We start from the raw sequence: 12,194 nt of genomic DNA on the forward strand, positions 1-12,194 counted from the left end.
TCTCTGAAGACTAGCACAGATAAGCTATCATGTTTCAGGGACTGTGTAGACATTTACTGCATGCTTGTCTGAAGCAGCATAGCCTTTTCTCTATTAGCAGCCAAAAACAATGATGTCATCACCGTTGCCATGGAGCACGGACAGACGAGCTGAAACATGCCAGTCAGGAAAATAGGCCGCTTGTTTTGGGAAGTACCTCACAAGCTCGTATATCGAAGCATTATTATTTGTTCACTTGATACTGAAGGCAAGTAAATGTGTTGTGTGAATGTATGCATGATTTATTAAGGGGTTAGTGAAAGAGAGGACACCTGATGTGCAGTCGTTTTTACCATCTCTATTTATCATTTTACTCTGTAAAAACTAGCCCTGTGAAGTGCTGCGACAGTCGGGTTTAATAAATGGATGTTATAAAAATAAAGTTTCTCAGGCTTATTTAACATCATCCCAAGTGGAAAGTCCCATTGGCGAGAGCATGCCAGTTGTAATTTTCCTTTCTCACTCCTACACAGAGTGTCTGTAAATGTACTGAGGACTGCATTTCATAGAGGAGTAGTGAAGAAATCTTACAATACAGCATTTCAGACTCTGCAGTGTGATTGTGGATCACATAAAATCTCTGTAGATGTGTTGAACACTTGTATGATATATATTAGGACTGCAACTAATGATTTTATAATCAATCATTTGGGCGATTATTATTTCAGATTTATCAACTAATTTAGGCTTCATGGATGCGCTATGGAAATTTTCTGCTTCCATCATTCCTGTCAGGGTCGCCAGGTCCACGAAACCAAACCAGCCCAACGGACATTCAAAATTAGTCCAAAAGCATCCCAATGATTATTTACAGCTCAAATACCAGCAACCAAATCCTTTCAACTTTAATCTGCAGGAAAAACATCAACCTGCAGAAACTGTTTAATAGTAGCCCAATTCACAATTCCGCCCAAAGGCAGAGGACCTGGCAACACGGCCTTGCTTTTAAACTAGCTGGTTGCGCGGTAAGAAGCAGCGCCTCGCGTGCAGCTTGCATTGTATAAAGAAAACGTGACTGACTTTGAGCAGACAGCTCGCACTGTATGAAGAAACAGCACTGTCATTTATTATAGGCGCACAGCTCGCGCTGGTCACAGACCAACTAATCGATAATGAAATTCATTGACAATGAATGTTATTATTGATTTTATTGATAAGTTGTTGCAGCTCTAATTTATATTTCCTTGAAGTTCACTAAAACACAATTTTGGTACAATTGGAAACTAATATAAGAAGTTAATTAGCAGAGCTGGAATGATGAAATTGAAAGTGTGTCTTTGTGCTTAATAAATGTACAGAAGATAAGTCAGCTTCAAAAGCACGTCAGTTCAATGGTGTTACGCTGTAGGTGTAATAACTTGCATGCACCAGTGTGTAAGTTCAAGAGAACAAAAGGACAAAGTTTACCTTTTGTTTTTATACTCTACTCCATTAGACACTTTGCTTTGACGTGTTTTTACAATGCTGCTCCGTCATTCTCAATAAAGAAAACATGAAAAGGAGGATTATTGAGGGAATTGAATCTGCTGATAATTCTGTCTGTGTGCTTAAGAACCATCTCATGTTATTATGATCTATAAATCAACATCAAAGCTATTGCATGGGATATTCACTGAGCTTCTTTGATGTATAATATAACATCTTGGTTCACTGATATGCTCTGTAGTATCTGCCTTAAAAAAAAAAAAAAAAACTCATAATATATTGGCCTGTCAGACAGTATCAACCTTTGCTAGTAAACAATGGCCAAATATTAGGAGATAATTTGGCTTAGATAATAACTTATTATAGTGTAGACCTTAGGCCGTTTTTCAGTAGTAGTGTTGTTTTAGATAATTGTTACATACTATGAATCATTAACTACACTTTACATGTGAATGCTGAATTAACGGTCTGACACTAATCTCTGTTGTATGTTATGTAGGTGAAGCTGCTCTCAGAGGCGAGTCCAGAATGCAGTCCATGTCACTATCCTCTGCAGTCAGCAGTCACAGGACGGGCCCTCCTCCCATCAGCCCCAGCAAGAGGAAACACAGCGGGGACCAAGCAGACGATGACATCGACTGCAACAGCAAGATGAGCCGGCTGTTTGCCGTACAGTTGTAAGTGGAACCAATTAATATCGTGTTTTGTGGACACATTTGACACGCTGACAGACATTCACAGCTTGTGTCCTTTCCGGCGGAGTGGAAATCTGAAAGCTCTTGCACGCTTTCCAAAAGTATGCAAGCCACTTTAGTCACACATTTGCAGATCTGGTTGGCAATCATTTTTAAAATGACTGACTCTGTGGAAATTAGGCCCATGCAGTCAGTTTTCCAGCAGAAAGAACTTGGGGAATGTGCTGAGGACCATGGCCTGAAATTCCTGTCATTCCAGCTCTCCGACTGGAGCACATGGGCTGTTTGTAGTGCCTGGCCATGCCCTCATGGCAGAGCTGTGGATCATTCCGCACATACCAGCCCCGTTTGAAAGAGTAGTGTTCAGTCATAGGACACAAGACGTGCTATTCAGCAGTGAATAAGACACACTGGTGCTAGGCAGAGCAGCTGAGGCTCATTTATGACCACTTAAATTTCCCCGACAAATTAGGAACCAAGTGCACAAGCGAGTATGAACAAATAATCCTCGTTTCTTTGCATGGCAAACTTAATCTACGCTCAGGGGTTTAACATTAGTTTTTTTCACTTTATTTTGAATTGGAATAAATAGACACGTTTTTAAATGCTTTAAAAACGTTTTAAATCAATTAAAACTTGCTCTTATTTTGGCATACCATTGGAATGTGTAGCAGGTTTTAAAGCTTAGGTTCTCCATCTAGCACCATATTATAGTTTTATAACAGTGATTTTATTAGCTATTTTATCCAAAGCGACTTGCAGTGCATTACAAGCTATACATTTTTATCAGTATTTGTGTTCCCTGGGTTCGAACTCATGACCTTTTCCACTACACACGCAATCACTGAGCTACACAGGAACAGCTTATAAGCTTGTACTTTATTACTCTCCAAATTACTTCTGAATCTACCACACGCAAACCTCCATAATGCTTTATATTCTGCACTTTAGTGCTGAGATACAGGAGGTGCTTGTGTTGTTTTTTATATAGTAAAAAGCAGATTTGAACTTGAACAAGGGTATTGTTTTGTCCCAATGCTGTATTATTGCAAGCTTGAATGAAAAAGCAAACCTAAGAACATAAATGATTTAATGGGTATGTGCAGTTTTAAAATTTGTGTTTTTTACATTTAATACTATTAAATATGTAACCGTTTAGAGAGGAGGAAACTGATAGCTTGGTCCATTATTCATTACGGCTCCGATTTATACCAGAAATTTATCATAGTTCTTGTTGTACTGGCATGTATAATAATTAATCTACAACTGGATGTAAGGCCATGTGACTTCATGTTTTGTAGTATTTGTTAGTTGAAAGAATAGCATAACACATTTTAAAACCCCAGCTGTAGTAAAAGATTCAATAATATATTTTCCCTAATAGATTATTTAAAGGAAACAGTGACTTTTTTTCTTGTTTTAAGTGCTATAATTGGGTCCCCAGTGCTTCTATTAACCTAGTCAATGTGTAAAAGAAAAACCCAGTAACTTAGTGTTGTTAAACCATCTCTGCAATGCTTAGCTTCTTAAGTAGAAAATTCTACAAGTAGGTCACACAGATTTTTTTGGCGTCGCAAATCTCTTATCTAGTAGTACATCTAATGGTGAATACACAGGCTGGAGTTATTCACGCAGCACTCATGCGAAAATAAATAAAGCAGCAGTGCACGCTTCAGATGTGAAGTGCGTTTAACACTTATCTTGATTTTTTTATCAGGATAGAGGTGAGGTGAATGAACGCCTCTCGATTGTTATGGTTGGGAGTATTTAGCTGACACCGGACACCACGGGCCGGGACAACAGTGAAGGTAGCTCAGGTTTCCATGATGATGTTTTTCTCTGGAAGGGTGAACCCTGTCGCTCATGGGACAAACCAGTGGGGGTTGGGATATCCAGTTTTCCTGTCATCTCTTTTCACCATAATCTTTTTTGTCCAGTGCTGGAAAGTTATTTTAAGTATTTTTGGTTCTCTGCTTCTTTACAGCAGCTTATTTAAACAGATCATGGCCTTGTTTCAGACATAACTGTTGTGTGTCTTGAAACGAACAAATCAATGGCACTGGCATATTTTAAGATCTGTCAGTGCACGTCAAGTTATTTTCAGTTGAGACAGCTCAAACATGTTTTATTTTAGGACTAGCTTTAAGCCTTGTCTGCAGGGGCATAACTGTGTGTTTGTGTCCTGTGAATGTTTTTAGATTCATTTGATTGATTCAAAGCCATTTGCAACGATTTTGTCTACTCCATTTCAATTTTCAATGTTTTCTTCATGTTGGCAAAAATAAAGCATTTAAATCAAAGATAAGCACTGAACACTTCATTAGCAGCAGTGCTTAGGGAGCGAGAGAGCTGTGCATGAGCCCTCGCTGGGGTAATAAAACAGAAAACTCAGAGACATATTGTTGTCGAGTGGGCTTCGTGTCAGGGTGGGGGCCATTTTCTCATTTTCACTAGCACCATGAAAACAAAGGGCCTCTTATCCGGTCAGCCCACTGTGTTCTGGAAGCTTGCTCGGGCCTGTCCCACTGGAGACGCCCCACTGCTGGAAAGTCACACAATTCCGCTCTGGTCGGTGTCGACATTTTAAACCAAATAAGAGTTCTTCGTACACCAGACTCAGCATTTTTCTCTAAACAAAACTACTTGTACTACCTTGAATCTTACTGGTGGTGTTATTATTAGTGGGATATATAAAAAAAAAACAGGTTTGCATAATACAAAAGGCTGTCCTTAAAGGACAAGTTCGGTATTTTAGACTTAAAGCCCTGTTTTCAGATTGTTTATGGTGAAATAGAATGATTTTGACTGAAATTTCGACATTTGCGGCTGTCCTGAGAATTTTCGCGTGTTTGTGTTTCAGCTCAGACCTCTACAATGGGTTTAATGGTGCACTGGAACAATCCTTCCTAAAATGCATTAAACTTTTGTTTACAAAGACGTGAAACTCACCGAGTGGTCAGGGGTGTTCACTGATATGCTCACACAAAAATCGCTGCAAAAGATGCTTTCCAACAGCTGTTTTAGCATTCGTTGTTAACTTGTGGACCTATTTTCCCAAACGCCTCACACCCGTACATTCTTCCGCTTAGAGCTTGAATAATAAACACTCCAGCCCAGGTGGTGGCGCTAATCCGCTTTTGCCAATTGCAAGAATAGAAACAAAGTTCCCGGCGCGGAGTAATACCGTACCTCACAGCACATCTAATACATGTCAATGGAGTTGGTAAAAACTACGATAAAACCTGTTGGAATGCGTCTTTTGGAGCGATTTTTGTGTGAGCATACCAGTGAACACCCCTGACCACTCGGTGAGTTTCACGTCTTTGTAAACGAAAGTTTAATGCATTTTAGGAAGGATTGTTTCAGTGCACCATTAAACCCATTGTAGAGGTCTGAGCTGAAACACAAACACGCGAAAATTCTCAGGGCAGCCGAAAATGTCGAAATTTTAGTCAAAACCATTCTATTTCACCATAAACAATCTGAAAACAGGGCTTTAAGTCTAAAATACCGAACTTGTCCTTTAAGTTTGTTACTGTAAGTAGTAAGGAAGGCAAGCCAGCTGTTTTCAGAGGTTCTCCTGGAGCTGGGAATAATCCCACTGTATCCCTGCTGGGAACTTGGAGACTTTCTCTTTCTCATGGATCCATATCCAGCCAAATGGAGAGTCAGAAGAAGGCACTGCCAGTATGGTTAGGGTTTATGAATTAATGTTTTTCTGCCAACGTTTCTATGTAAACACAGTCACGCCAACCTAACACATAACTAACCTTTATGTGCTTGTTTGTGTATTGATCATAATTTGTCAAAGCAAAAGTTAGACATGTTGTGGTGCAGATCCAAACTGTGCGTTAACCATTAGTTAAACATTTTGTAACATTAGTCAAGCACTTTTGCTAATAATTTACAGTGAATATTGTTTTTTTTCTTGCTGTGGTATAAGTATAATAGTGAAGGATGTGTATGGTACGGTGACCTGAAAAGTACAAAACAAAACAACAAATCCAAAATCAAAATGGCATATTAAAAACACCAAGGCAACTCAAATTAATGCAAAGACAAATCCAACGAGGTGCCGTCCAATTTGCACAATATACATACCTTTTCAGGCTGATAGATTTGTCGTTGTGTTGGAAAAGGGGGTTGGTTGACTTGACATTTGTGTTTTTAATTTTGGATTTCTTGTTTTGTTTTGCACTTCTCAGCCATGGTAGTATAACACCATCACATACAGTATGAGTTCCTAACAACTGACTGTTTGTATCTCGTGGTTCTGCCTTCCTCGCCTTGATTTCTCCCAGATGTTTCCTGTATCTTTGTGGGCGAGATTCCAGTGACTTAAAGGAGAAATAAGAGAGATGTTTTCCAGCCAAGATCTGTGGTAGAATTGTGAGGTTTGCTGCACGGCTATGAAACAATTATGAGAAAAGATCCCCAGTTTTATTGGTCTGCATCTGTGACTAAAGCAAGTCTAGCAAAGTACATCACTTCTGTAAAGCAAGCTGGCTACTGCACTGAGTCCTGTTTTTTTTTTCTCTGTGATATGCATGCTATTGCATATATTTATATTTTTCTATGGGCAAGATTTATGTTTATAGTAGAAGGATTGCTTTATTGTTTTTGCCGTGTGGTGTTGCTCTGCTTTTAAAAATTAATAGATTGCTGTGCGTTTCTAGTTTAAGATCCCACGGTTCAATCCACTAATTGTACGTTTTACAAAAACCAAAATCTTGGAAAGAAAGGCAGACCGGGTCTATTCCTCGACCAGAGCCATAAACTTAAACTTGATTTATGCAAAGTTTTATGTAAACACAGAGCTTAGTGCATGGAACATGTATACCTGAAACTTTTTACAAAAATACATATACACAAATGCTTTTAGCATTTATTAATGCAATGCATGCTGTATTCTCAGCATCACCACAAGAGGTGCCATAGTGGTATTCTGATATCCTGATATTTTTGTAACATACGCTTTCTCTTTCATGTTTACCTTCAAAGCAATGGTTTCTGATAAGGTAGGTTAGTTAAACTAGAATAAACCAGATATTTGAGAGGGACTATGTTGTCCCCTTGAGTACTTTTCCTTACCACCACAGTGATTCCAAATGTGAAGCATTTACAATGGGCCTTTACATAAATCAAGCATTAGGTCTGCTTTTTTGCACTTGTGTAGTGCTGTGTGGGAGGAAACCTGGGCACTTTCTAATTGAGAAGATTGTGTTTCACTAACATCCATGCCAAGGTTGTGGAGGCCCGGGGTTGTATTGTGGGAGGATTCTGGGCTCTGTTCATTCACGTTCAGCTAGGATCCCCTATGCACGGGTTTATCAAAACACACACAAGTGTTTCATGTAAAACAGATTCAGTTTTCACAGAACCTCATGTTAAGGAACTGCAGAATTACTAGATTTTTTTTCCTTAACCCCAAAAATAATGCTTGCCTCCTGAGAGCTGCGTCTTGAAAACACATCAGGGATGAGGGCCTTTTTCTGTTTGTTCTCAAAGGAACTTCAATGAAAACGCTTTCGGCAGCTTGTTCTGAAATGTTATTAAACTTCATCTGATGCTAATAATGTGATGTTATATTCCAGATAGCTTGATTTCCTCAAATAATACAGCACAGGGATGGTACAAGTTTCCCAGGCTAGACTAGTCCTAGACTTAAATAAATGTAAGAGCTGTGTGTTCAGTGCCCTTGTTTTGCTTCTAAATGCACACAAGTTATGTTTTTAGTAAGGCATGTTTGTTAAAACTAGTTATATTTCATAATTAAACGAAGGCCTAGTCCTGGCTTAATTTAATCGCTGTCTGGGAAACCACCCCTGAATGTACAGAGCCAAAACTAAAATATAAAAAGCCCTTTTGTTTGAAACTTACACAAACCAAAATATAACATGATCATTTTGCCCTACTATGGTGCTGTCATGAATCATTGATATCAAAACTTCATTAGCATCTTATTAACATCTTGCCCGTCATACACACATTTTATGTCTTAAGTAAAATAATTGGGACATTAAAACCCTGTTATATATATACATTATACATATAAAGCTTACTATTAGTTACTGTAAGCACTGCAGTTTCTGGTGAACATAACCGTTTTGGTTGCTAAGTAACGATTTCAAGGATCACAGCCCGCACAGCTGAGACTCGACAAAATCTGTGCTCTACAGGCGTAAAGCGGTGCTTCCTTTAACATGCATGTGTAAACAGGAAGTTCCTCCTGGGCACTTTTCACCGGATCACATAGGTGGCACTTTTTCCTTTTCAGAGCTACACCACAGTCACCAAATTGAGATTGTGTTACACGTTCTGCATTGAAAGCAGCAAATACCTGATTAGAGTTTCACTGGCTCTTTCTGCGCTGTTGTTCGGCTCGCCTGTGTGCCCAGTGAAGGGTATTAAGTTCTCTTCCTGTGAAGCACAGATGAAGTCTTTTGAATGGTGCACTTGGCCCCTCGCTGGGCCTCCGCTCTGTTGGCAACAGGAGACCGATCGTTCCGGAAGGGTGGAATAAGGCTGCTAGGCTTTGCTGCATGTGTGTCTATTCTTTTAGGAGGGAAAAGAAAACAGGAAAGGAGATTTGTTGGTTGGGATCGGGCCTTTTGTAAGAAGCGCTTTGAGCTAATGAAGAGATGGCAAATAGATTTCAATCAAATATAGCAAAACTTTCTTCAAAGTCTCTTCTCTTCAAAAGAGAGAAAGTGTTTTGAGCACACTGAAGGAATACTTGAATTGACTCCTCCATACAAACGCTTCTTATCGAGTCATCGTGACTTTTTGAGGGAGGTACATAACTCTTGCCAGGACTGGCTGAATGCAGCATTAAAAGCTCTGCCTGTTTGTGTCGCTCGACGTGGGCCTCAGTACAATCCCTTCTTTGTTTCTTTTTCAGAGCCAAGCCTGCCAACGGGGACTACCGCAAGGACCCCCGGGATCGCAGCCGCAGTCCCATCGAGCGCATCACCGGCCCCCCCATGGGTCTTGTTAGTAGTTCGCTTTACGCCCACATGCCCAGCCTGGCCATGGACCAGCCTCTCGCACTGACCAAAAACATGGACGTTAACCGCACTGTCCCCATCTCCCCTACTGTCAGCCCTGTTGAGCGCCAACAGGTAACCCAAAGTCATTTCTACTTTACTCTCAATTAATAGTTAATCCTTGGTTTTTATGCTTCGTTAGTTTACAATGTGCAAGTCTCTTTCCAAGTGATAAAACAAAATGTATATCATCTCTACAGACTCAAGTTAATAATTGCCATAAGCAGACAACATTTCTGAAGTCGGAAACTTTATAAAGATGAATACTTAATGAGAAAAGCACTAAAACAGTTTTTTATTGGATTTATGTTGCTAATCTGGTGTAAAACTGCAATGAAGGGTTAACTTCGCAGAAGTGGTGTTGGGTTTCATAAGCCAAGGTTAAAAAATAAACTAGTTACTTAATCAGGTAAAGTATAATGTAGAAAAACTCTAGCACTTAGTATTCTGCCTCTTTGTATGATTTCAAATGTTGAAGTACCATTGAGTTTCTGTCCTTAAACCAATTTGAGCTTTGATTCTAAAATTATCATATGTATTAAAGCTGTCCATCTCTGGCTGTGCCAGATTTGTACTGTATGTACACTTCTGGTCAAAAGTTTTGAAACACTCGTCCTCATTATTATTCTGTAATGTGGAAAAATATATAAACTCATCCAAACTATGACATAACACACATATAACTGCGGGAATTATGTTGGTTAATAAAAGCATCCAAAATAAATCAAAACTTTTATAATATAAAGTGCAGTCACTGCAACCTAGAAATTGCAAATCTGTACTTGTCATTTTATCAAGAAGCTTCTTGAGGTTTCACATTAGGATGAATTACTATTAAGGAATAGTGAAGAAGTTCACATTTATCCTGGGCTCTTACTAGTTGCTTTCTCTTTAATATTCAGTCTAAGTCATCTATTTCAAAAATAATATTTTAAAATAAAAAATAATAACCAAAATGAATCTGTTTGGCACAGCTATATTTTTGTCTATTGCAGTAATGTCAAGCATTTAACCTTCCACCTTCAGATGAAAAGATTTTGTTATTTCAGTCAAGTGTTTCAAAACTTTTGACCGGTAGTGTTCATTTCAGTGTTCCAGGAAGGAGCTCTTTATTAATATGTGTGATGTGGACTGAATATATATTGATGATTTGTTTACTTCTTACTTGTAATACTGTGGTTTGTTTGGACTGGTCTGTTACTATAGTGGGAAACTAATATTTAAGTGTTTTATTTGCAGAATCGTCCCTCTGTGATCACATGTGCTCCAGCTAACAATCGAAACTGTAACCTCTCCCACTGCACCGTATCTCACAACGGCTGCTCGCCCAACTTGACTACAAACTACCGGAGACCCTCTAACTGTAAGTAGAAGCCTAGTAGATCTGACACTTTACACACATGAGGTTTTAAATGATGAATTGACACGGTTAAAGTGTTAGTATATGAAGAGTTTAGATGTAAAACCCTTTGGGCCGGTTTCCCGGACAGGGATTAGCTTAATCCAGGACTAAGCCTCAGTTTAATTAGGAAATATAGTAGTTTTAACTAATTTTAACAAACATGTCTTAGTAAAAACATTACTCGTGTGCATTTTGAGGCAAAACAAAGGGCACTGATGTATTTTAAGATATGTAAGTTCAAGTTGTTTTCAATTTGGACAGCTCTTACATTTATTTTAGTCTTTGATAGCACTAGTCTAATCCCTGTCCGGTAAACTGCCCATCAGATTTTTCTGAGCATTTTTATCAGGCACTAAGGATTAGGTTCAGTAATATCACTTTTATATCAATGAAATTACAAAAGTGACATATGTGAAAATAAGGCATTTTAATTACTGACTAACAAAGCACCTTTTCATTGCTATTAAACAATTTTGACTGTTTTTCACTGCAAAACCCAAAAACCTTCACTTATTTTACGAAATGACTTTTTTGACACATCAAACAAATCAGAACTGTTTAGTCAGTTTTCTTAGCAGGGTTGCAAAAATTATAAACCTGTAAAATTATTAGAAATTAAAACAAATTGTTATATGGCATATAAGCACCTGTTTTACTGCATTTGTTTTGTAAAATCAAAGGATGGCCATTTTTCAGTAATATTATATTTGAATATTTTTGATTTATGACGTGTGTGTTTGTATATATATATGTGTGTGTGTGTGTGTGTGTGTGTGTGTGTGTGTGTGTGTGTGTGTGGGTTGGTCTATGTGGTTTACGAGGACATGAATAGTGTATAATGACATGTTTATTATGCTATAAAGGTGGTTTACGGGGACACAGAGAGTGTCCTCATAAACGGAAAAGCTAAAAAAACATACTAAATGGTAGTTTTTCATAGATTAAAGACTGGCAACAGGTTTTTGTGACATTGGGGTTAGGGACTGGGGTAGGTAAGGGGAATAGAATATAACTGTTTGGACAGTACAAAATGCATTGCGTCTATGGAGATGTCCCCGTAAACCACATACACCTACGTGTGTGTGTGTGTGTGTATGTGTATGTGTTTTTGATAAGGAAAACAATGCTATTTACCTGCTCTAGTGAAAGTCTATATTCTGCATTCTGTTTACAAAAGCAGAGAAAACACTCCGCTCCAGATCTAACAAGAATATCTGGATTAAACATTTTACAGATAATGTTAAGGTGACTTGATATCTTTTTGTCAGGCCCAAACGGAATCTGTGCTGCAGATTTCCATGGGAAACTCTGCGGAATTCTGCTAATTTCACTGCCCGTCATTGACAAGCACACACACCCTGCGCTTGTGTGTGTGTTTGTGAGCAGTAGCCGCCCGTCATCATTGACGAGCAGTACACAAACCATGCACGTGCTGTGTGACCATTTTTAATGAGCGAGTGCACAAACCATTTGATATTTGGGATGAAAAACTGTGGAGTTAAGGAGATCTCAATTCTCTCTGTCAACTAAGTGACTGTAAACACATGATCAGTTCAAAGTTATGTTTAATTTAAAGTTTACATTGCA

General features: G+C 38.7%; 1 protein-coding gene across 2 annotated transcripts in view; it reads left to right on the forward strand.

The window, feature by feature from the left end:
* vgll4b (vestigial-like family member 4b) overlaps positions 1-12,194 on the forward strand; it is a 39,685-nt gene that overhangs the window by 24,269 nt on the left and 3,222 nt on the right. For both annotated transcript variants that reach the window (XM_065265933.2, XM_065265932.1), the window contains 3 exons: positions 1,964-2,141; positions 9,061-9,280; positions 10,445-10,568. In XM_065265933.2, the coding sequence (XP_065122005.1) occupies positions 1,964-2,141; positions 9,061-9,280; positions 10,445-10,568 (522 nt within the window). The remainder of the gene's footprint in view (positions 1-1,963; positions 2,142-9,060; positions 9,281-10,444; positions 10,569-12,194) is intronic.

Source organism: Paramisgurnus dabryanus, chromosome 14, assembly GCF_030506205.2.
Source record: "Paramisgurnus dabryanus chromosome 14, PD_genome_1.1, whole genome shotgun sequence".
Classification (NCBI taxonomy): domain Eukaryota; kingdom Metazoa; phylum Chordata; class Actinopteri; order Cypriniformes; family Cobitidae; genus Paramisgurnus; species Paramisgurnus dabryanus.